The sequence below is a fragment of the Tyto alba genome, unplaced genomic scaffold (genome assembly GCF_018691265.1).
Source record: "Tyto alba isolate M040663 unplaced genomic scaffold, T.alba_DEE_v4.0 Super-Scaffold_22, whole genome shotgun sequence".
NCBI lineage: Eukaryota > Metazoa > Chordata > Aves > Strigiformes > Tytonidae > Tyto > Tyto alba.
This window is the reverse complement of record NW_024881296.1, coordinates 32278139-32305176: the sequence shown is the minus strand read 5'-3', so window position 1 is coordinate 32305176 and position 27038 is coordinate 32278139. Positions and strand designations below refer to the sequence as shown.

The 27038-nt window shown below is 37.9% G+C and overlaps 1 protein-coding gene across 2 annotated transcripts in view; it reads left to right on the top strand.

Annotated features, from left to right (window-relative positions):
- Nucleotides 1-27038, top strand: part of LAMA2 (laminin subunit alpha 2) — a 393841-nt gene that overhangs the window by 97808 nt on the left and 268995 nt on the right. For both annotated transcript variants that reach the window (XM_042795940.1, XM_042795938.1), the window contains exon 4: nucleotides 21424-21666. In XM_042795940.1, the coding sequence (XP_042651874.1) occupies nucleotides 21424-21666 (243 nt within the window). The remainder of the gene's footprint in view (nucleotides 1-21423; nucleotides 21667-27038) is intronic.

Sequence of the window (27038 nt, the reverse complement as noted above, 5' to 3'; positions counted from 1 at the left end):
TACTGCTCCTCACGAGAGGTGTACTGCTCCTCACGAGAGGTGTACTGCTCCTCACGAGAGGTGTACTGCTCCTCACGAGAGGTGTACTGCTCCTCACGAGAGGTGTACTGCTCCTCACGAGAGGTGTACTGCTCCTCACGAGAGGTGTACTGCTCCTCACGAGAGGTGTACTGCTCCTCACGAGAGGTGTACTGCTCCTCACGAGAGGTGTACTGCTCCTCACGAGAGGTGTACTGCTCCTCACGAGAGGTGTACTGCTCCTCACGAGAGGTGTACTGCTCCTCACGAGAGGTGTACTGCTCCTCACGAGAGGTGTACTGCTCCTCACGAGAGGTGTACTGCTCCTCACGAGAGGTGTACTGCTCCTCACGAGAGGTGTACTGCTCCTCACGAGAGGTGTACTGCTCCTCACGAGAGGTGTACTGCTCCTCACGAGAGGTGTACTGCTCCTCACGAGAGGTGTACTGCTCCTCACGAGAGGTGTACTGCTCCTCACGAGAGGTGTACTGCTCCTCACGAGAGGTGTACTGCTCCTCACGAGAGGTGTACTGCTCCTCACGAGAGGTGTACTGCTCCTCACGAGAGGTGTACTGCTCCTCACGAGAGGTGTACTGCTCCTCACGAGAGGTGTACTGCTCCTCACGAGAGGTGTACTGCTCCTCACGAGAGGTGTACTGCTCCTCACGAGAGGTGTACTGCTCCTCACGAGAGGTGTACTGCTCCTCACGAGAGGTGTACTGCTCCTCACGAGAGGTGTACTGCTCCTCACGAGAGGTGTACTGCTCCTCACGAGAGGTGTACTGCTCCTCACGAGAGGTGTACTGCTCCTCACGAGAGGTGTACTGCTCCTCACGAGAGGTGTACTGCTCCTCACGAGAGGTGTACTGCTCCTCACGAGAGGTGTACTCTAGACCCCGCACCAGTTTTGTTGCTCTTCTTTGGATGCGATCCAGCACCTCAGTGTCTTTCCTGTAGTAAGGATCCCCAAACTGAGCACAGTATTCGAGGTGCAGCCTCACCAATGCCACATACAGGGGGACAATCACTTCCCTGGTCATGGTGGCCACACTATTTCTCATACAAGCCAGGATGCTCTTGGCCTTCCGGGCCACCTGGCCACACTGCCGGTTCATATTCAGCTGGCTGTTGACCAACACCCCCAGATCCTTTTCCGCCAGGCAACTTTCCAGCCACTCTTGCCCACGCCTGTAGCATTGCATGGGGATATTGTGACCCAAGTGCAGGACCCAGCACTGAGCCTTGTTGAACCTCATACAGTTGGCTTCGGCCCACTGATCCAGATCTCTCTGTAGAGCCATTCTACCCTCAAGCAGATTAAGACTCCTTCCCAACTTGGTGTTGTCTGCAAACTTGCTGAATGTGCACTCGATCCCCTTGTCCAGATCACTGATGAAGATATCAAACAGAACTGGCCCCAGTACTGAGCCCTGGGGAACATCACTTATGATCAGCTGCCAACTGGATTTAACTCCATTCACCACCACTCTTTGGGCCCAGTCATCCAGACAGTTTTTTACCCAGCAAAGAGTGTACCCTTCCAAGCCACGAGCAGACAGTTTCTCCAGGAGAATGCTGTGGGAAAGTGTTATAACCTGTTTTCCAGGTGTTAAGGAAAAAGGGAAGGCCGTTTCTCTGGCTTACTGGAGACAGGTTCCCTCTCAGCTCTCCCTTTCTTTGTGATCTCTTCACTGAGATCAGTTTTCTTTTTTAGATTATTATTATTGGTTTCACTTAGAACCTGCCTGTCCTGATCTCCCTTCTTTCTCATTTAGCCATACTTAAAAAGGACAGTAGCTAATTATCAACTAAAGAGGGTTGAATAAAGCATAATTTCTCAGAAAATAAAATAAAATTAAATGAAAGCCGGGGCACTGAGACATCGGTGTTCATCATACATATAATTTTGTTGTAAGCGATCAGAGTCTTAACTTAGTCCGAAACTTAGAACTTTAGTAAGGTTTAACAAAGACTAATGCTTAGATCTCTTTTTTTACAAGAAATAAAGAACAAAAAACAACTGTCATCCAAACGATCTGATGGTAAAAGTTTTCATAAGTAAGTACCTTGTATCCTTGACACTGAAGTACTTGGAGGTCAGTAGTCTTCGTACCTGGAAGAGCCTTTGAATCCTGAAAAAATGATTATCATTCTGGCTTTGGAGCCCTTATTGTTACTGGCAGAAACAATCCTACATCTGTGCCCTTTGTCATATATATGTAAGAATATTGTCGTTTGAGCCTGGTCAGCAGCTAAATGCCCCGCAGTCGCTCACCCACCCTCCCCCCAGTTGGAAATGGGGAGGGAATCGGAGGGGCAAAGGGAGACGCGCGGGTTGAGATAAAAACAGTTTAATAACAGTGACAGAATAACACACTGACAGCAGTATCAGTGGGTAACGTACCATACAGCTGCTCACCACCCGCCTGCTCCCAGCCGGCAATCCCCAACACAAAGGCCCCACAGCCACACCCCCGGAAGTGAGAGCCCCTCCCAGCCCTCTCCTGCCTTTATATAGTGAGCACAAGGTCACATGACATGGACCATCGGCCAATCGGGGCCCAGCCCTCCAGCTGTGCTCCCCCCACCCCCGCACACAGGTGAGGGCACTGGGGCCTGGGGAGCCCCTGGGGTCTCAGGGGGCTGCAGCTCCTCCCGCTGCCAGACCAACGGGAGCTCTAGGCCAGCCCCAACCAGGACAGTATTCAATGTGCATTCCTCTTTCAATCAGCAGAGCTAAACCTTTTTACAGAAGTTTGAGTTTAAACTCCCATGAATTAAGAAGTTTTTGAGGTTTTTTAAATGTCTTCTAAACTTTCAGAATTACTAACTGGTTTGCCTTTACAGCAAGGGATTGTGCCTCTTGTTGGCTATGATCTGTTGATATGTGAGTAGCTCGCAAGCATTAGAACTAAATTACCATCCGTGTTTTTCATCACCCTAGGGATTTTGCTTGTGTAGTTGTTTAGGTCTGGTCTGCTAAACTAGTGCTTTACAACTTCTGTTTTTTTCTCCTGTGTCAATATCCAGATTGTCATAAGAAATAAGCAAATTTGTGCGCTTCTGAAAGTTTGGGGTTTTCTATTATACTAAAAGGTAGCTACTACAGGGTCAGTGACTATACTGAAGAAAAAGTATGGGTTGTTCTAATGTATTTAAAAAGCTTCTTTGTGTGCCAGTTGACAGCAGACTGAGAATACTGCACTGTGTGTTGTGTGGGTTTGTGTTTTGTTTTGTTTGGTTTGTTTTTGTTTTTTTTTTTTTTTTTTAAATGAGACAAGGCTCAAGTATGAGCCTGTTTCTTTCCCATGTTCTCTTGCTTATTGTTCAAAGAAAGCTTGGCAGTCCTTTTGCAGCACTAAAGCTGATAGCTTCTTTTAAGCCCATTCAGTTGTATTGACTGGAATAGGAGCGGTGTTGAGGTTTCTGTGGATGTCAGAGAGGTGGGATAAGACCCTCTATCACTAATTCTGTCTGGAACACTCTTTATGATCTGAGTAACCCATGTAGTTAGGAATGCATGCTATGTTTACTCACCATCTTACATGAACAGAACAGCAGTTTTGCTCTCCAAAATGTAGTAAAAGGTCTGTTGCAATTTGCATGGCTTTTAGATGGCTCATTAAGAAATAAGAGTTGTTTGGATTTTGAGGAGTATTAGGAGTTTTTGTTTGCTTATATGGGTATTTTGTAGGCTTTATTGAAATGGTTGGTAAAATACAAATTTTCTCTTCCAGCTTGTGTCATGCCTAGTAGTCACTACGAATGGTGAAGGTCACCAGATACCTTTGAGACCCCACTTAAAAGAAATACCATTCTTTACTTTTGGCTTATAGGAGATTCAGTAATTGCTGTGATTGTGTTGATAAAATATTGCTTTAAATATAAAAATGCTTAACATCTTTTTGTGAGATAGAAATAACAAATGACAAATCTACAAGTAATGGACTGAAAATTGCAGGAATGCATTAGATTGTATGTTGTTACTGATAATTATGATAGTACATGGAATGCTTTTAGTAATCCTATTTTCATGAAGAAATCAGGAAAATAATTACAATTTATTCATTTATATAATGCTTGGCCTTTTGGGACAACTACATTTTTTTAAAAATTTTATTGTGCAATGTAGCAATATAAAAATAGTGTATACTAGTTAGCAATAACTAATGAACTGAAAAAGTAAAATATGCTTAAATTTAGAAGGAGCCAAAATATTATCAGTCAGGTTGGGAAAAATGCAGTACTTTTATTCTTTTCTCCCAACAGTTGAGGTTTATCATAATACTTATAAAGAGCTTTTATCTATAATGGAGGCTAGGTTTCTAATTCATTAAATTACATTTGAAATTTGTACCTCATCTATTATAGAAATATAAGTTGAAAATTGGAACGCTGGTTCTGATCATCTTTGTTAATTCACTTTTAACCCTTCACTTTTCTAGACTTTTTAGCTATTTTGACAATCACCGTCATATCTGTTTTACAAGAGTATTATGGAACACCATTCGTAGCTGTACATGTGAAATTATTTTTTACAGTGCTTTTCATCCAGCAAGTGCATAGGAGGTCAAAATAGGAATGTATATTAATTTGGGAGTTTCTCACACAGATTTAAATGAAGGTTAAAATGAGAGGTTGAGCTACCCTAGTTACTGAAAATGAAACTGCAGATCAGAGTTTGGCAGGGTAGTTTCACTGATATACTAGGTTGTTGCATCTACGAAGCACTTGCAGGTTATCAAGAGAAGCTGTCTGCTGTCCTACATCTCTTAGTCCTGATGGTTGTGTAGGCTCTGTGGGTTTTGCCTTAAGTGTGGTGGGAAGTTCAAGTGCAACAAAAGCAATTCAGGTCCAGTGAGTGAAATGTTTAGTGGGACGGAAAATACGCCTTCTCTTCAAGAAGTACGGAGAAGGGAGTTGGCAAAACAGAAATGCTTAGACTTCCAGGGAGAACATATTCCCTGTACTCATGCCATCCCAAATCCTCAATTGGTTTAATTTCACAGTGATGTGGAAGATTAAGAGAGTATCTTTAAAGAAAATTGGCAAATACACAGGAAAACCAGTTGGCATTTTGAGGTGAGGTGGTCAGCCCATCTGTTTCTGATTTCTACACACACCAGGACACTTTTATTAACATATTCCCTGCTGTTGTGGGGAACAAGAACATTGGCAATACCCTTGATATTGCTAAGATACTTGTGCCAGGAGATATTTATGTGGGTTTTGATTTTATGCACTATATTTTTTTAAATAGTGCTGGAATGTTTTATGGAAGTTGCATATGTGTGGAACTCAGGTGGACCCAGAGTTAATGTTCCAGCAGAAAATTCTGGATATAATTGCTTGAGACTGTGGAAGATCAGTTCAGTCTTCTGGTAATCCTTCCCAGGCATATATTTCTGAAGAAGAAGAAAGTAGTTGACACTCTTCAGAGCCTTGTAAAATCTCATAAGGTACACCTCATAAGGTGCTAGAGCAAGAATAACTGATCAAGCTATGTCGTTAATTTCTTTACAAAGCAATTGCAGTTCATCAGTTTTAAGTTCCTTAAGGTCTGATAGCATCCAACTCTTTCAGCCTGTTTTTCCATCATGTTCTCTACCCTCCTTCTGTAGGAAGGGAGGAAGGAGTCTGTAAAATTGTGTTCTGACACCACGTAGAAGTCACTTCAATCCCACTTCTCCTGAAGTGTATTTCAGTACTTTTTAGAATGTAAGTTTTTAGACTCACAGACTTCACTATTTGAGTGGCACATACTCTACTTTGGGAAGTAGTATTTCTGAAGCTATATAGAGAACTGAGTAACTGGAAGTATTGAATTGTTCAGAAGCATTTTGAAAAGCATTTACGAAAAGCAGACAGTAATATTCTGCTAACACTAAATCCATTATTTTGTGATTCAGTATTGTCCAAATATAATTTGAATGGAGGATTTTGATCTGGTTTTGGATGATTTGTTTGTTATTTGATTCATTTTAATACCCATGAGCAGAAATATACACACACACATGTGTCTCTGCATGGTGACAAACTTACTACATATCCTTAATAAGGATAATGCTAGGAAGAAGAAAATGATTGCAAAACTGAGTGATTGCTTTTGCTTTCTCTACACAAGACTGTACAACTAAGTGGCCCTGTGGCAAAAGACAGACATGAGAGAACTAAGAAACCATGACAGGATGAGTGTGACAGATTCTGTCTGGGACAGGAAAATAACAGGATAGGACTCAGACTAGTGTTGTAAAAGCTCAGTGTGGTGTCTATGGGAAGAGCTTAAAAGGGAGGGAAAAGCCCCCTCCTATGAATGAAAGGAAACAGAATCTGTATGTGCACAGTTGCCACCAAACTGAAAAAAAGATCATTAGGGAAGAAGAGTCCCATGGAAAGAACATCTTCACTCTTCGCTACTATAGGTAGGACAGCTGCAAACATCAGAAACAGCATATAATAAATCTATGAAAGTAACATTTCACAGCTGAGTTACAGATACCACATGCACAATGGACTGTGAATCATTATTTTGTTACTGCGCTTCATAATTCTTTATTTTTTTAATTATTATTTTTATTTTAAAGCTTGAATTTGGGGTTGCACAATGTGTTTATACATCTGCTGCTATGCTGAGGACTACTATACATATTGTGAAATGTGACCAGAAATTTGAACATTTGGGTAAAATTTGAAACCAACTGAAGAAAATATCCGAATATTGATACTTCAATTTTGCCTGCATTAGCAAAGGGCATGTCACAGAGGGAAAGAGAAGGGACAGACTTGGGAGAGGACTTGTGTTTATTTGGTGATGAGGACCAGTTCACTTGTCAGGAAATTTTCTTCAGACCAGCTCTATTCTAGACCATAGGCTGAATGTCCATTAGCAGCTAAAACAAATCAGGTATGTGTAAGTGTGTTCTCCTGGTTAGTACTTATCTGAAAGAAATCCAGTTTGTGAGCTCCATGATCTATTCATGTATGAACCAAAGCATGCTAAATTGGGGCAGCTGGGAGATTCACCTCAAAAGTATGCTCTTTATCTGAGCTAAAAAGCTAATGTGGGTGTACCCTCAAAGCTCTGTGTCTGAGCAGAATCCAGATTTTATATTAAGCCTATCAGATGCTACTCACACCAAAATGGTGGTATTCCCCCATGTCTTAATGCAATATTGCTGACCTTTGTTGGGGGAGAAGGGAAGTATGAGAGAGAAGAAGCCTCCTGCAAAGAGACCTTGCTTGTGAAACCTTGTTTGTCATTTGCTCCTTGACTTTGTCAGTATGACTGTGCTGTGTTGATAACTGTTCGAAGGAAACATTATTTTCATTATGTCAGTTGCCTTGATGCACAACGTTATCCAGATCCCTTGGGGGTTCACGGCTCTCTTTCAGAAAGAGTTCATCACTCTTACACAGCAGCAGAGTTCACGTTTGTTAGACAAGGAAGACTTGAGGCAAGCGTGTCAGGTACTGTCTTGCAGAACCATGTTGAAGATGTTGCCCAGACGTGTGGCCAAACAGGCTACCTGTTTGTAATATGTTTAATTTAAAGAATGGCTGTTTTTAATGAAAAGTTATATAAGCAATTAATTTTCCATCACCAATTCTGTGCTCACTTTTGGCCTTCTTCCCTCTCCTTTCTAGTGTTTCACTGAGGAGGTTACAAAGAGATTGCTATAGGAAGGACTGGCTTGGAGTACTTTTGTAACTTCAAAAAGTAAAGCTGCCCTTTTTGACTAGCCATTTATTTGTTTTTCTAGTAAATACGATTGCCTGTGTTTCACTATCCCTTCCAAAGCCAGGCTGAAAACACCTGTTCTCAGAACTGTGTCATATTGCAAATTAAGTGTCAGAGACCATAAATTTACTCAGTCTGAATCCTTGTCCAATTTATTTTCTTCTTGAGAAGAAATAACCACGTTTTTGAGTCTTGACTATTTAGAAGTTGTTGCATGATTTGTGGATTCTGGAACCATCTCCCTGTTCTTTGGTTTCAAACAACTATTAGAACCTGTTGTGTGCGTCTTTGTCTGTACAGCTGAACCCCACAATTAGATCCGGTTAAATGAAACCTTTAGGGACTGACTGAAGTCAGTCTTACAGACACAGTGGAATGTAAGGTAAATTGGATGAAAAGATATTTCACAACAACATTGCTTGTTTTAATATAGATTTATAGGTGGTGGTTTTTTTTTTTTTTTAACTAATAACAATTCATCAAACAGTGGCTAAGGAATCAGAATGTGTTGAGCAACACAGCCATATTAAAATAGGCCTTACACATGATCTGCACAGTAGTATATGAATATGTATATCACTAGGAGATACTTGGTTTTCATGTTATATATTCTCTGCTCTGGAATATCAAGTACATTTTCCAGCAGGGAAAAAAAAAGTACAGCTAGCTTTCTATTGAATAAGTTCTGATATCAAATATCAGAATAGCTAAAGGAATAAAGAGAAGGTTAATGACACCATTTAGTCATGGGATACAAGAACCAGATTAGTAAAATGAAGTGCCAGTAGGTCTTGATATGTTAAATTTGTATATATGTCCAAACATTTTGCTTAGGTTCTTGGTTAATATTTTCTTTTTTCTCTTTTCCTAACAATTATGTGCGTCAAATGTCTGAGATGCTTTCAAAACAGTTTCTGTAAAAGTAAAGCTTAAAGCTTCTCTTCATCCACAAACCAGAAAGTAATTTAACAGAAATGAAAATTAATCCAAACTGAGACTTTTCACCAACAGATGCCAGTCTGTTTTGTCCATCATCAAAAATGTTTGCCTAAAGAGAGAAACGTGAACAGAAGCAAAGTCTGTTCAGACTGTAATGCTGCAGTTCCATGGTTGCTGGTCCCACCCATTGCATCCCCCTCCCCAAACTGGCTAAAGGGAGACATTTCTGTCTCCCTTGTGCTGGCACTAGCTCTTGTGCTGCCATGCAGCGACCCAGATCAGTGCCTCAATACTGAAAATTGTGTCCTGTCTTGTTTTTGGGGGATTAGGTTTCTGCCAGATCAATTTTCTGATTTGGCTTGCTGTGCGAGGTTTTAATGCCAGCATGGGGGAGGGGGCAGGAACATATTTCTGGAAGCAGTGGGCAAAACAGTTCCACCCCTCTCCAGAGCAGCTGGCACTCTGCATTGGCTTCAACTGATTGTAAAACTTTGAAGTATAAAATACTGATCTATGAGCTACAGTCCGTGCCTGCGACATAGAGCTGTCATCCTGAATATTTGTTTTTAGTATTTCTTGCACATAAATCATTCTGTTTTGAAGTAATGTAAACATTTGGGAGTTCAAAACATTATCTCTTCCCCCCCCCCAAAAAAAAAATCCCAAGTCCAGTTTTATGTCTCAGTTATACCTAAGTGCTAATGAACTGTTAAAGTGACAGCTGAAAAAAGATGCAACTAAAATCATAAAAATGAGACTGTGGAACTGATATGAAGATGAATGAGCTCTGTTCTGTTTTATTAAAGTCCCCAGCCAACTTTTACACATGTAACTGGATATTACTTATAATACTGATTTTTTTTTTTTTAATTCCTGTTTTTTGTTGCCTTCATAGACTAGAATCTGAAAATTTTAGTAATTCCCTTCATTTCTTTTGTTTCATAATTTGCTGGTAATGCAATAATCAGATATCTATAAGATGAAACAAAGTGTACTTGTCCTTCTGATATTATTTTTATCCAAATCAAAACTGTTGGATTTGCAGTTTATAATGAAATGATTTGGAAAAAAAACCAAAACAAAACAAAACAGAAAACAAACAACACATAAACATACCAGTGAGGATTTATAGCAAACGTACCTAGAAAACATAATTATCAGTAATTGCAAAACCAGACAGAACTATAGTAAATATTTTGACATTGCAGTGAACATTTTTAAGAACTATCTGGTTTATATAGTATTAGCAAGTATACGTTATATTACGTAGCTTTGCACCTGGATTTCTCTTCATGGGAAGGAGAGGATATATGCACACTGGTAACAAATGTCATCCAGGGCTGGGTTCTTGTCTCCGAATAAAGTTTTCCACATTGATATCACTCAGACAAAAGCCTAAAGGAAAATGAATGACCTCTTTCCTTAGCTAAGGAAAGATCTGTGCCAGCTGTAACTCCAGTAGAGCCTGCTGCATTAAGCTTTTAGTTGTTCTGACAAACAAGTGTTAGTGAAGTTACTCAAGCTGACTTTCCTGCAGCATTAAAAAATAAAGTTTTTAATGAGTGGTGTGATAGTACATGGAGGGAGTACCCTTCAATTCATTCTGAAATGCTAAGAAGCCTTTATTGTCCTGAAAAATCAGCTGTAATACCCACCGTATAAAGTGCTGCTAGCTAGGTTGAGTAGTTATATTAACAATAAACCTCCACAGGATTATTTTGCCCAGTTTTTTTATGATCTCCACTAAATCAGACCATAACTTTATTGCTTTGTAGTTAGTCAGAAAGATTTTGAAGTAAGCAAATCCTTTCAGCTTCAGTTCATAATACACACTGACGAAGTTTAAAAAAAGTTTTGAGAATTTATAGTTTTTCTTTCTGAGGTTACTTGCCTTATATTTTCCCTGGATGAGTACAATAAATATACATACCACTTCTCCTTTTCTAATTTGGGCTTTAACCAGCGGAACAGTTTACCTTTCCATACTTCAGGCAAATAGTTTAAGCATATAGGGTCTAAATACTCTATTAAAACCTTTGAATCCAGAGTGACACATAGGATCTGACATGAGTATGAGGTTTTCTTGTGATTTTGTACTGTTGACAATTCTTGTTCTAAAGAAAGTCACAGAGTCTGGGAGAATGGTGTCATGAGAAATAATAGGATCATAGGGTTCTCAGTCTTGAACAGATTTTCCTCTCCTTACTGAAGAATATGTTGTCATTGAATAGTTTATGATGAATGAAAAGCCAACTTGAAAAAATGAATTTTGCAGCTGACAGTGGTGGTTATGAAAAAGTGCTTCAGTTGTGATAACTGTTTATCAAAAAATTATGATTGAAATGTAAGGTCTGTGCTACAGGATGGGCAACAAGATTCTGTCGTACACCTGATGAAAGCTGTATTAAGGAGAGCTGAATATGTGTTAAGAGATAGGTTATTAATTGACTAATTTGTGTTTTGTAAAGTTTTGTGTGTAAGTTAAGAGTTAGGGGAGTAGCAATAGCAAGAAAGTACCTTGTCATATGAATGTCATGCAGTGCTTTGCAGCATTATGCCAGTATTTGTACAGTGATTTGATGAAATATGCTTAAGGTTGGTTTTGATTGTCTTTTGTTTAAGCTAGCAGGATGTAAAAGTGTTCAGATAGCAGTGTATGGCACGGGGTAAAATGCTGCTACTCTTAACAATGTGCACAGTAGTACAGAGCTTGGTGAAGAGCATTGAATCTGACTTGCCAGGAGTTTTTCCTCATCTGTGCAATGGTCTTGATTTGTTGGTGGATCTAAAACCACTCTAGGAAAACATACTAATGGTAATAAAGTAAATATTTAAATAGGCCTTGGGGCTGCATAAAATCATCACTTGTTCTGAACAATGAAGAATGAATATTATGTATACACTCCTTTCATCAAATCTGTTGATGGCAAAACTATTCTCTCTCTCCCTCTCTCTCTCTTTCTGTGCTCTGTGAAGTCCATGTGCAGCACGCCACATGCTCTGTGGAAGCACTTAGGGACTCATTTATCAATGATGTAGTTTAGACAGTCAGTAAAAACAGCCATTAATGTAGGGGCTTTTGTTTGATTTGGACTAATGTGGACTAAGTGAATGAAGAAGCTCAGAGAAGGATGTGTAATGGATCTCTCCAGCTACAAACCATGGAAAAACAGAGACTTGGTGTGTTCTTAAATAGAACATACAACTTCATGGTGAAGATAAACCTTTTGCTTTGTTGTGAGTCCTAATGTGTTATGTCTTCTAATTATTTGTAAGTACATTCTGATTGTGAAAGGGGTCTATGAGATGGAAATATATAGAATTAGTCATCTCATAATTAACTTTTAAAATTCCATATATCCTCTGCTATGCCATACAGCAACATATACGCATCTAAAGCAGTTTGCAGGATAATTTGAAAAGTATTAAGATCTAAAAGCGTAAATGAAAACTGAACATGGGCACACTCTTTTGTTCTGGAAATTAGATTTAGAATGTAATTTCTTTTCCATTTTCTTCTTTACTTGTGTATGTTTTTGAAATTTACAAAGTTTAGTGACATGAGACAGCTTAGAATCACTGCCAGAATATATTTTTAAGCCTTTTTAACCACTATCATGTTTAGCTAAATAAATGAAGCATGGTGTATATGAAGAGAAAGTGAAGAGAAAAAAGCAAACAAGAGGCTGAAAATATTTTGGAAAAAAGTCTCTGTATTTTTATTTGAAGGCTCAAGTTACTACTTTATTCATATTTTCATCGTGCAAGTTGTTCATATTGCACCATATTTCCAGATCGAGATGGAGAGAGAGAACACAGTGTCATGTTCAGGAAATGGGTATAAATTAGTACATTCCTATTTCATATTTGGATCAATGATCTTAACCTCAAAGAGTTCACAATCAAAATCAAATCATAATCCCAGTTCCTCAAGATGATGTCTCTTATCATATATTATATATGGTGAATAACACGTCCTTTTCCAGAGAACTCAAAATAAAATCTTGTGAAGGTTTCAGCAAAGACATGTTAAAAGTTTAAATGTTGGTAATGCAGAAGAAGCTCTATGCTAACAGTACAACAGTTTCAGATGATTGTTTGTATCCCTCTCTATAAGGTGGGTAACAGATGTCACTTCACTAAATAACAATAGCACTCTGCAAAAAAGTCAGAAACCATAACATTGAAAAAGATCTTTAATTTCACGTTGATAAAATGAGTGCAGCATGAACTTGTTCTCTGTTGTTCAAAAAGGAAATCTGAGTAACTTCAACGAGATATATCACGGGTCCCTGAGGGAATTGGCAGATGTAGTTGCTAAGCTATCATATTTGACAAGCTTTGGTAAGCTGTAGCAGTCAGGCAAAGTCCCCAAAGACTTGAGAAAAGGGAATATCACACCTATTTTTAAAAAGGTAATAGAGGACCTTGGGAACTACCAAGCAGTCAGCCTCTAGTTCCAGATGTCCCTGCTTAAAGCAGGAGGGTTGGACTAGTTCTTCAAAGGTCCCTTCCAACCCAAACCATTTTATGATTCTATAAGAAAAGTGAGCATTCTTTAGGAAAAGCGGATACTTATGTGTCATTCCTGTATCTGACTCAATAGTTTTATCTATGTTAAAATTAATATTCCTATTATGGAATTAAAATGTAAAGACTTGGTATAAGTCTGTAATAGGTGATGAGATTGAGAATAGTTTTTAAATGCTTCAAGGTTTGTGCATTGTAGAACTTTTAAATGGAGTCTAAAAAAAATGTCTGTGATAGTTCTTTTCTTTTCAAGCTAGAGGAACATATAGGTCACTCTGAAATGAAGCTAGTGAGAGGACACTGCATGGAAACCTCACTGAAGGAAATGAGAACACTTTACCCTGGGTACCCTCAACACTACTGGATCCAGGCTGAGCATCAGTTCTTGAATCAAGCAAAAAAATAAATTTTATTTTTTTTATGTTTTAGCACCGAAATAGAAGAACCACCTTTTTCTATTCTTCTGTTGTGTAGGTTTGAAGAAGAAAGGTGTGAATATTGGCATTTCCATCAATTTTCCTTTCCTCACCATATTCTCTCTCCATGGAAAGAAGTGATTAGCCTTAGGAAATAGAGAGAAAAAAAATTGCTTTCTGCTATTATTTGAAAGCACTGTGAAAAGAAATTACTAACTTTAGACCTCAATTCTGGTGTACAGTAGGCCAATGATGAGCAGCAAAAATGGTCAACAGAAAGCTGCTATTCTTTTTGAGGCCTTCATAAACAACTGAACAGTGGGTAATGGAGAAAACCAACAGAGAAAATTACAAAGAACAAAGTTGACATTGCCAGAAGCTTTACAGGTACTGACTCCCTCCATTTGGCTTAATGTACCTTAGATACTCAACAGCTGGACAACTTGAGAGCTTTACAGTTCGACATTTTGTAAAGTGCACTGTTTTAATAGATGTTGCTTTTAATTTTTTTTTAAATGACAGAAATTATAATCATCTTTTACTTACAACATGAGCAAAAGTTGAGAGGTATTAATAAAGGATCTATTTTTCTTAAGGAGAAGAAATTGTTCTTAAAGGAACCTGAGCCTCTCTAGCAGTTATATACAGGGGAAGGAGAAATCTGAGCTTGTTCTAAGTTGAGGTATTTTTAAATTGTTTTGTTTTGGTTTGTTTTAAAATGCATCTTCTGCAGGTATAAACTGAATGGGTTGAACATTGTACATGAGTGAATTTTTGTTTAATTAGTAAAGATGTAAGATTTCTAATTGAAACTTGGCTTGATTTGGAGACCCCGCCTTGGAGCTTTTCAAGGTTTGCTATGGTAAAATCTTTCTAAATTTTTCCCACAAAATGCTGTGGACATTGTATTTTGCATGACATTCATAGCTACAATTTTTCTGGGACAGATAATGCCTTGCTAGCTAGAAACTAGAATTGTTTGCAACACTGTGGAAAAAAAAATTATGTTGGAATCAAGTGTGTGCATCTTTCATCCCAAATTCCCCATCTGGTAGCATCATTTCAGTTGGAAGCAGCTCAGATGAACAGGAGAGACATTGTCATTAGAAGGCAAACTGCAGCATGGTGGGGAACTGTTCAGCTCTCTAAACTGATATTAGCTGAATCCTGCTGGGCATCTTTTTTTTTTTTTTTTTTTTTTTTTCCCCATGCCAACATTTTCAATTACAGAATTTCTAACTGTGAGCAGAATGTTTGAAACCATGGTCGCTGTCTCTCAGGACAGTGATAGAAAAAGATACATGCTAGATGGTAATTTGGGGAATCTGGACAGCCACTCCATTTCTAAATTAGGCTTTCTCCCGCTCCGAGTTGGATGTGAGACTAAAATGAGAAAGTTAGTCGTTCTTAAATAGACAATTTTTTGAAAATTCTTGCATCAAAACTGTCTACTCTTTCATAAATAATAGACACAAACAATAATCCATAGCAGTATATGCGAATTGAAATATGACTGATCACATAGAATCATAAGGACTTGATAATGGCCTCTGAGAACACGAGGGACTGTTTCTCAAATGCACAAAACCTCTGCTTTAGCTCATTAGCAGTAGTTGGATTTGGTGTGTTTCATACCTTAAGCCTGTAGGAGAGGCTATTCCAAAGCAAAAATTAGTGCAAAAGTGATATTTAATTTGAGATGTACGATGTCCTACATATATAGCAGTCATTTTTATACCTGAATCTAAACATAGAAGTTAATGATCAAGAAATACTGTTTTGCATTGAGAATTTGTTTACATCTGTGATTCCTGATTGTTGGTCATCCTAGGCACTAGAAGTTACTGAATCTGGTAGCCTGATGGATATAAGGCTGCTATGACTCTGTGTTCACGCTCAGACTGTAACAAGGCAGAGCTCATGTTTGTGAGAGTGAAACACACACACACACACACACACACGCCCGTGGCTGCAGAGAGCAACATAAAGAGACCACAGTGCCCTGTCAGCACCCACACCAACACAAACGTAGTACAGGCTGCCTCACCCTGCTCTTCCTCTCCAGCTGATGAGAATTAAAGTCTGCTAGGGGCACATGTGTGTGTACATCTATGGATGCATACACAACATGCAGCCTTTCAGTAGCTGGCCCTAAATAATCTATCCGCTAATCGGCCCCAGATCTCTTGGTGTCCCCAGTTGCTGGCACCCAAACAGAAAAGCCTTGGAGATTTCCAGCACTGCTCTAATTGCTCGTACTCAGACCTCTTCTATTTGCTGGCTAGTCAATCTTGAATTTATCTCTTGTTCATCCATACCCACCCAAAAGAGGGGGCCCACCTAAAAGGAATATACTTAGAAACAGGATTTAATGAGAAAATAGGGCAGACTTAGTGATTGAAGTCAGGGCAAACATGCTGACCAGCTAGCTATTTACAGTCAACTGGTTCCTTTTATCTCCTTTTTCTTCTATTTTACGCTTGTTTCTCCCTGATCCACCTTGATCCCTCCCTTTCCCCAAGTCTGGTCCCTCCCCTAAATGTTCCATAATCTCACTCGTTTACACAGTCCCTTTAACACATTTCATAATAAGTTCTACATGCTCCAAAAATGTTCTTTCCTCTGCTCCTCTTAATGAGTCATACTGCCCTGTAGCCAGCAACCCTGTTAGCCTGAAGGGTGTTCTGAGATGGTTTTCACAGCTGACTCACCTGGATGGATTTCACATTGAGACAAGGGGTGTCTGCAGTTCTTTGCTGTCCCTAACAGCACTTTTGAATGGCTGGTTAAATGAATCTATGGATGTTTAAGGCCACAGGTTTCCACAGTATTTATGCCAGTCTATAAGGAAACAAACCCTTGCCCAAATTCTGCACTCATCTCAATAAAATGTTTATTTGAGCACTGGACTGGAATAATAATCAACAACATAATATAATTATGGTAAATAAGTAGATACACATTTTACACAAGATTGCTGATGGAAGCCTCCATTAGAGCTATTACCTTCTTCCGTCGGGAAAATGAAATGGAAATACAGAATTGTGTGGTACTGTATTTTTTCTCTGATGATATACTGACTTACATGAATGGTTTCTAACTGAAGGATTTATTTTTTTAAATAGAAGCGCAGGTGGGAGTCAGACACAATGAGATTTCCTGCTTCACTAGCTAACCCTATGCAGATTAATGATTCACTTCAGCTCTATCTGAATAATATTAGTGTAGCAAATTATCCTGTATAGTAGGATGCACTTTTCTATGACTTATGAGGCATTCATAGGAAGATACAGCACTGTAACTTATGGAACTCTTCCTCACAATATGTGCTTTGCAGATCTCACTGCTGAGACAATTACCAGTGAAAATGAGACCCAAAACTCATTTTGTTTCTCATCTTGAGGATTATGTTGTCTATAATTTGGGAAAATCTTTAAGGACTATTTAGACTATTTCCCTTCCACTCCCATAATTACACTATGGTCACATGAGCAGAGAAATAGAAAAAAGCACCAGCTGCACTTTGGCAGCTGTGTTAATGGACTGTTACATGCTACTAGGCAGCTTGGTATTGCTCCGTTTCCACATTTGTATCAGCAAACTTTGGCCTCCAGGTGACATTGTATTGGACTTGTACAAAACCAGATGTGCTCTAAGGTTGTACAATTATTAAGTCAATGGACAAGTGTCAGTGTCCTGGTTTGGGCTGAAATAGAGTCAGCATTCCTTTTTGGGAACTAGAAGAGTGCTGTGTTTTGGATTTAGCTTTGGGTTTGGTATGAGAAGAATGCTGACAGCACACTGATGTTTTCAGCTGCTACTGAGACTTCAAGGACTCTCCGACTCCTCGTGTTCTGCCCGTGCGCAAGGGCACAGGGAGCAGGGAGGGAGCACAGACAGAGCACCTGACCCAAATTGGCCAGTGAAATATTCCATATCATGGAACCTCATGCTCACTATATAGAGGAGGGGTGGTCGGGAAGGGGCTCGTTCTCTCTTGCTTCCTGGATTGCGATTGCAGCATCTTGGTAATGGGCTGGGTATTGGGCTGGTCAGTGGGTGGTGAGCAATTGCATTGTGCATTGCACATTTATATTTTCTATTACTGTCATTGTTCTCATTTTATTATCATTATTAAAGTGTTCCTATCTCAACCTGTGAGTCTCCCTTTACCCCTCCAATTCCCTCCCCCATTCCCAGGTAGGGGGGGAAGGGTGGATGATTGGCTGCGGTGTGGTTGGCTGCTGACCAGGCTCAAACCACAACAGTCAGCTTATTGATGCTATTTGAAAAGTAAACCAGGCATGCTCCATCAATTAGCCTGTGGGAACAGAAACTCAGTGTTAGAATTTACTAGGAAACTGGGCAGGTTTACTAGAAAGCTGTGCAGGTTCACTTTTTGTGATTGTGGAAACAAATACAACAAAACTCAGTGATACATTAGCCTTCATCAGTAATAGTATTCTCGTGCCAATAAGCTCTAGCTGGTTGCATTATAGTAACCAGAACACCACTTGCTAAGTAGCTCCATAATAAAAGAAGGGCTACTCTTGTACCTGGAGAAAGACAGTTTTCCAGTTGGTTGGAAAATCAGTGTTGCTTTCATGACATTGAATTGATTTGAGAATCATCATACAGCTGCTGTTAATTTTAGTCTGTTTTTTTCTGCACTAGTTGTCAACTTGTTTAGAAAGGACATGAAAGCATGGAATACACTATGTTTGTTGTCTGTGTCATAGCACTGTGATGAGCTGGTAATGACTAGTGTAGCTCTCTAAGCTGGGACAACTGTCTTCCTGATTAATTCTAAAGCTCTAAAAATCTAGTTGTCCCCCAAAGAAAAGGTGTTTCTGAGAAGCATGGATAAGCATCCTGTACTTTCTTTAGCCTAGCCTTAGTGAGAAAAATCAGGAATAATATCAACCAGGGCATGTTTTTGATGCATGTGCTTGCTCATCTTCCCTGACTGCAATTAGCGTTAACAGCCTACCAACATTTTAAAACTCTGGTCTTCAGTGCCAGCTCTATTTCTCTACCCAGGAAATGTTTGTTTTATACAAAACCGTGTTTCAGTTCTACTTGTGAATAGAGACGTGAAGGAGAAAAGAGAATGTTTCACATGTTAATGGGTTGCAGATAGCTAGGTGCTGTTGCAGAAGCCACTACAGGAACTCTCAGAAACTAGGACAGGATCAGGCCGAAAACTGTAATTGAGTGGTAGTTAAAAACAGTCCTTCATGTGTACTCTTTTATTTATGTTAACAAGCTTTTTTCGTTGTGAAGTTTAGATTAAGAGGAATAGTGTTCACCCCACTATGACCTGCGATATGCTGTTTCCTCTCTGCTGCTTTTTTTAATAAAATTTTGTTGCAGTTTCATTTACAAAGTTGCTAAAAATAATCAAGCCAAAGGTATGCAATGAACTGCAGTCAAACTGTACACTCTCCCAGAAGGTAAGAAATAAGACTTCAAACAAATCTTCGGCAGAATGTGCACGAAATGTTACTGAAATAGGGCTCTAATTTGAAAAGTAGCTGTAGAAAATTTAACTCTCCCACACAGCCTTGTGTTTCAAAGCAAGCAAACAAAAAAAGGCTTCCTGTTGGTTATGCCTCTTGGCCCCACAAAGCCAATGCATCCAAGATGTTTGCAGAGCTAAATGTTTTTTTGGCTAAAGGCAGTATTTAACATTGAACCTTCTGTGAAGTTTTGCAGATTTTGCAACTTCAACAAAGGAAACTATATATACATGCCTAAGATTATGAATCTATTGTTGGCTATGTCCTAAACCTCAGATCTTCCATGGTAGAAATCCTAGCAATGTGTTTAACCTCAGTTGTTATCCACTGAACATATAAGGAATAGTCTTATTATGAGAACGTGGGGTAAAACACTTTTTTTTTTTTTTTTTTTTTTTTTTTAATATTTAAAGTACTCTGGAATGAAATCTCTATTCTGAATGGCTGGAATTGGAAGAGTTTATGTAGTTTGACTAGATCATGCTGGTGTAAAAACAATTTGCTTTGTACATTGGATTTTTTTATTCATGCAAATGACAATGTACAAAATAACTGTTGATAAAGTAGTTTCTTAAAATATAGCTGTTGCTCGTTACCTCCCTTAGGACATAATAAATAAATAAACACTCCAGCTATTTTCTTCTCTTTCAAAGAGTTTAACTGGGGGGGTCAGTTTGGAGAGGGATATTAATGTTGTGTTTTTCTCTGTTTATTGTAATCAGTACTGGTGACACTGATCCAGTATAGTTACAGTTATAGTTATGTGTGGCCACAATGGAAAAGATCTATAAATGACTTTAAGAGAAGAAAGGGCATTTGTGAAACAGGAGACATGATTCCCTTTGAAACAGTGGAATAAAACACAGGCTTCTCCTTGTCTCTGGAGATGTCCTTTTGTGCTATTGAAGAAAAATACTGAGAAGTTGGGATGATCCTCCACAAATGCAGCTGCGCACACGTTTTTCAGGTTAAAATAAGTACAGCCTCATCCACTTCTTATTCCCACTGAAAAACTTTGGTTGTTAGTGATTTGACTTCCTGACTGAAGCTAATGTGGATCTTACCATTTTCTCATCATCTACACAGAAGGCAGCGATGATAATTGGAGATAAACATTTTCTTTGCCTCCATCATCAAATGTACTGTAGTATTTGCAGAACTCTGCCACTTAACATAATTTCTATTTTATAATAATACCGATGGTTATTAAAAAACAATTTGAGTCTTCTTACTGTTTCTTTCATCTTGTTACTGATTATCTAAGTATTCACAGCAGATTTTGTGTGGACTAAGTCTGAATCATGCAGCTACTTTACAACGACTATCCAATATAGAAAACATTAAGTATTAAATCAACACTGTTCTCTCTGTGATACCCTCTGGCATCCTCATGTGCAGACTCACAGCACTGCATCTTAAAACTATTAATTTGCTGTATGTTCATCTTTTCTAGTGAAAGTACCTGTTTCCTTCCCTTAGCTTCAGTTTTACCTCTCTAGTACCTAGATGTTACTACGTTAAAAAAAACAAACCAAACCAAAACTGCATCACTAACATATGTCATTCTGTAATTGCGAAGGTACTGTTTGTGGCTTGCATTCCAGTGAGCCTGTAAACAGAAATAAACTTTGATAAATCAATTGAATAGGCTGGTGAAATGGTCCATAATGAGCATTGATTACATGCTTGCATTCTGTTCATAGTGATATTTGATGTGCCTCTGTCCTATAAAGCTTATTTATGGCCACAGTGACAAGTCATGTGATTGAAACAAGAATGTTTTGTAGAATGATTTCAGCATGATGTGATTACCTTTCAATAGCTTAAACCTATGTTTTTTCTTAACAGCAGTAAAGTTGTAACAGTGCTTGGCAACTCTTAAACATTGCAGAAAGTGTATGTCTATAAATACACATACATAAACAAACCCACTTCTACAAATTGAAAATACCTGAAAATCAACTTTGCAAACATTTGGCTGAAACTGCAGCTTAGCAATTAGCAAGTTATGTGGAATTTAAGTGCTTTTTAATTCTATTTTCAAAGTCTATTGGCCTAATGCAACTAATCTTTTTTCAGAAATGTTAATGGGGAATTTATTTCTGTAGTTAAAGGTCTTCAATGGAATCTGAGGCTTATTGCATTTTTAGGAAAAAAATATCAAACATCATATTTACTGTTCTTAGTTTGATAACTATTAAGAAATCAGGACACATTTATAATTATGTATATATATTTTTTTAACAATTCATCTATTTTTCAGATTTTCCAGATTGCTTATGTTATTGTGAAAGCAGCTAACTCACCTCGACCTGGGAATTGGATATTAGAGCGTTCGCTGGATGGTGTAGACTATCAGCCATGGCAGTATTACGCTATCACAGACAGTGAGTGTGTGACACGCTACAACATTCATCCCCGTCCTGGAACTCCATCCTATATAAAAGATGATGAAGTTATATGCACTTCTTATTATTCAAAAATCCATCCTCTGGAGAATGGAGAGGTAAGATCAGATGTTATTCCATGTACCTTAATATGGCAGAAAAAAACTCCTTTGCTTAACTGGCAAATATCTGCCATGAGTAGACAGTGTTTTGGTGTGCTTGAAAAATGGGGAGGTAGTCTGCTTGCAATTTAAAAAAACTCATCTTACTATATAAATGCATACAAGGTGCACTCTAATAAGTATATTCTACAAAGTAAACCAAGAGGTTAAAATATTATTAGGTAGAAGTAGCCACTTAGTACATTCAGACAACTTTAGGTGCTTAAAATATGTTCCTGTGTCACTTGTGAACAAAGATGAGAATACTGGGAAAAATCACGGACCCAGCGAAGTGATTAAAAGACTTTTCTTTGAATCTCATTTTCAGTCCCTGTGTATAAGCTAAGATGTTAAATAGTAGTGATTTTACTCAGAATTTAATAGATTGCATTTAAGAGCTTGTAACTGACCCTCTGCCCCTGTATATACCTATTTATTCTTCTCCTGTCAGAGACCTCTGCTATTTCAACATGAGTGCAGGCACATGAATCACAGAACAGTCATTTGTTTTAACTGAGGATGTAGAAAAGATGTGGTAGAGATGAGAATGAGGATCTGTGGTTGAAAGAACGAGGCAAATGTAACAACTGTAGCTGAAAATACAGTATTTTCAGCCACTCAAGAGAGGGAAAGCCATATGTACCAAATTCCAGCAACTGTTTATTTTTTTCACAGATTTTTTGCAACACTTGCTTTGCACACAACTCGGTAATTCAAGGAAATAGCATGACTTGAATGTGCACTAGATCTGAATTATTTATTTATTTACAGATTCTTTGATGTCTAATGATGTTCTGTGAAACTTTAGCCTCAGTATTTATCATTCTGTAAATTTTTTCTGTTCCTTTATTTTAATGGCTTATCTCCATATAAAGAGATACAAACTTACTCTCTTTCATTCCTTTACATACAAAGCAACATTCACGTACAAAATTGTTAAGTTATTTTTGAGCACTGGCTATAGATATGTATAGTTTGTTTATGTTCACAGGGAATATCCAATGCCAGCTGCAAAAACAGAATAATACAGCTTTCAGTGACAATATCCTGCTGATACACTTAAAAAAGATGTAAGCTTGGATCTAAAGGAGTCTTATATGAGTTATCAGATATGAAATCAGTTGCACATCAAGGAAAAATCATCTCAAATACTTTGTAGCTGTATCATTTGTAGCTGTATCATTTGAATGGGTATTTATTCTTGTAAAATCTAGCAAGAGGAGATAAAGTGATATTAAAAGAAAAAATGCATACATATGTGCTATGTTTTCAAAGTGTTTCCAGCTGGGTGGTTTTTTGGAAGTGAACAGGACTTGAGTTAGCAGTTTATCACTTGCAAAAAATTTAATACAGATCTTTAGGAGAACATGTCTGCACTGAAAATATAATACCAAAGTAATTATTCCAATAATCAATTTAATTTACATTGTTCAATTTCTCTGATTATCTAATTCTCTTGCAAACAGATACCAATTTCAGTAGTCTGCTGTCCTCTTGGTTAAACCAGTGCTTCCTTGTGTTCTTCACTGGCCAAGTTAAACAGCAGAGGGCTTTTATTCACCATGCTCATATATTTCTGTGACTGAAACACTGACTTAAGTTGTACTGAATTGAGAGGAACTTAATTCCAGTCTTCAGTGTGCAGTTAATATTTTTAACTTGGCCTGATGTGCTGTAAGTGGTGTTCTGGCCTGAACCTAATAAATGACCAGCGACTGATAAACAGTTTATCTAAATAGGAAGAAGACTTTGAAGGGAGGAACGCATCTGTTCCATTCCACTTGGAAAAGGGAAATTGTTAGACACAGGCATACTCTATGAAAGGCATATGATTTAAGCCACCCTAAATTAATCTTATTTTACATAGGTAGTTATTAATCTGAGGCATGGTCCTGATAGAGAACATCTAAAAAATAAAAGCTTAAAGTTTAACTTTTATAGTCACTGGAAGAGTATTGTTCCACATGAATTAATCACCTTATGTTTTTAACAATATACTTCTTAAGTAAAACACTAGTTTCATCTGTCTGAGTAGTTATAGACTATGAAATATGTAACATTAACACAGAATTAACCCAGGTTAATGCTTTTCCATATTTCATCAAACACATAACATGAAAAATAATACAATTCATACCAATATCTAATTTACTTTCAGTTGTGTTGTAGGTGGTATTTGTCTGGTTACTCGTCATTCAGTGGAACTATATCTGCGTATCACCTATTTTTGTTCCAGGGTAGGGCTTCTGTTCTGTGCTTCAGATATTACAGATATTTTGTAAGACTGACAGAGTTATGAAATGTACATTAAGTACATTTTCTTCGTTTCAAAATCCATGAGCTATTTAGGTACACCATTCTGGTATACACTCAGGAAACGTGCTGAAGTGCAGAAGGAGCATAGGTTGGCAAGCCAGTTCCAAAGCCGAATCTACATCTACAGTCCCGTCCTAATTTAAAACTTGTAATCTTAGAGAAAGCAGACTATGTTATTTTCATGTATACTTTCAACAGACATTTTAGTCAGTGACTTGACTGATTAGATTATTTCCAGAAATGTTAATTCTAAGCAAAATATGTTGGGCATTTAATAGTGTCACTATTTGCACCAGTAATATTCTCTTGGACAATCACAGAATTAAAACCAACAATAACTAGAACAACAAAAAGACAACAAAAAAACCCTCCATGTGGTTTATCTTCAGGCTGGTGGAACTAGTACAAGTTTAAGTTCTCCCAGTCAAATCTGCATAAACAATCTGTGGACCAAGAACTATTTGCATAAAATAATTTACTGAGTATTTTAATGAATTAATGGAAAACTGCGTAATGACAGCTTCTGAGTGAACAAAACCAAAAAATTCTCAAATAAGGAAATGTCTCTAAAATCATGGACTTGAATGAAGAAAGACTGTTAGCATTTCAGTTTCCATACTGTGTAAGATCAGTGGTACCTGAAAAATTCAAGAGCAGTGTCTCTGTATCACACAGGCAAAGGTAGACTTTTAGCATCTATATTTCTGATAGGACATCAATAAATGTAAATGCTCAAGTTTCCCAAAATAGTATTTCAAAATGAAAAAGCAAGTTCCACTGTCTCAGTGTCCCCAAGCCAGAAAAAGAACCGAAAGAGATCAGTTATGTTAATGAGTTACTCATTAACTTTTACTGAATTGATGTTTCTTGCACTAATGGTAATTTCACACTAACTGAGAAAGAGTCATTTATGTAAGGGTTAATAACTGGCATGATGAGGCTACTATTTTTGGGTAAAGAATGTCCATTTTGTGACATTTTTGTCTTTATTTAAACACTATATCTGAATGGTATTTCTTTTTTTCTTTTTTTTCCTCAGATATTCATTAGGTTGAGAACTAAAAATTAGTGGGTTACCATAGTGATTTTAGATTCATTTCCCTGACATAGGAGCTTCTGATGTTTACATCTAGCTTGTACCTTTTTTATTGAAAGCTTTATTCTTCTTCTGAACTATGATTTGTGTCACAGCTTCTTTACCTTGATGACTAGATGGATGTAAGGCTCTGGACATTAACTTTCAATGCTATATATTTTTTTTTATGTGAAATGTTTAAAGATTTCTTTTAGCAATTGCTTGTTTGAACTATCATGTATAATATTTGTATTTTGATACATGGGTATCTTCCCTCTTGCTTGCAGTTTTTTCAAATATGGATCTGAAGATTTCAGGTACACCAGTTGATCACTATAACATGTTATGAAAATGTACATCTTTTAATGGAAAATGCCACATTTTACCTGACCTGTAGTTTTTAAACTAATAATATTAAAAAATAATTGGTTTATTGTTTCTTTAATATAAATTAATTCTCTGTGCAAGCAGATATTGAAAGTCAAATCCAGTGAAGACAGTGGGAGAAAGGTTTAATTAATCTGATAGGAAAGCACTTGCTCTTACTAAGAAGTCAGGAAAAAGAAAAAAAATCTTGTATTTTGGGAAACATTGAGTTTCTCTACAATGAGGCTTTCTGAAAGTATAAACACCAAGAAGAGGGGTGTGAATTTAAGTCCCACCTTATTAAATCTTAATTGGAATTGCCAGTTGGCTCCCTGGTCCATATTAGTGTCATCACATAGAGGAGTTCTGACAGAAAGTTGTTCCTTAAAAATTATAATCATTATTCTTGTGCAGAAGGTATGTAAACTTACAAGGAGAAGAAATCCCTTCCTCTTTGTGGGCAGAAACTCTCTTCAAATCATGCTGCATTAAAGGATATTTCTGCAGTTGAGTGGAGTTTAGATTGCACAGAAGTTACAAATGCTGAGCATTGTTTGTCAGTTTGGGAGGCAGATCTAATGTGAAAAGGAGGGATTAAGAGAGCGGAATCTGGAGTGGCTGTAGATGAGGAATACTTTTCCTTCAAAAGCCTGTGTGTGTGTAAGTGTGTGGGTGTAGCCAGTGGAAAAATCTCTTGGCAGGACACAGAGATAACACTGGTCTCTTCTTCAATCCCAGTTGCAATTTGCCAGAATTGTTAGATGCAAGGTGTTCTCCTGAAGTTCTTGCTCTGGGTAGGATTGCTCTCTGGTTTCTACTTCCTGGTTATGTAGTCTGCACTTGCTCTTAACCTCGTAGAGACTAGATGAACAGGACAACAATGTTGAAACCCTTCCTAGATGTTTTTGACTCCTACCTAAGACAGAGGTAGGTTGGATACCTGTCTTATATTGTCTGGATCTTTTTTCAGGAACACATTCAGCTTATCTTTTTTGTAGTCAAGGAGGATGGGAGACGAAAATATTAACAATGTCAGTACTAATGGAAAGTTGAGAGGCGGCGAGATGAGTTAAAGTTTCATTTATCCCAATCCTTAATGAAAGCTTTTACATTTCTATATATATATATATAGTATCTCATACCTCCCCATCACAAAATAAACTTGTACAATTGTGAGCTTTTTGGCTTTCTACCACATTGTTACTTGTTTTGTTGTATTTCATGTTTAATGAAAGAATGAAAGTGGGATGTAGATTAGCTGCATCAGGATGCTGTGAACATCACATCCTGCTAATTGCTGCAATACTAGTTTGATATCATGAGAAGAAATCCATAAATGTATTTCTGCCACAAATTGTAATTGATGAAGAAAACCGTATATTTGTAATCATCCTAATGCAGCAATGGAGAGGTGAAATTTCAGGATTCAGTTAATTTTTCCTTGTACTGAATAAGAGAAACAATCTCTGATCCTCCTGTGTAAAATGCTTTTCATACGTTATACTCAGTTGCTGAGAATGGTCTACTCAGACATTCAAAGATCAAAAAATTGAAAGGTTTTAGCCCTATATTT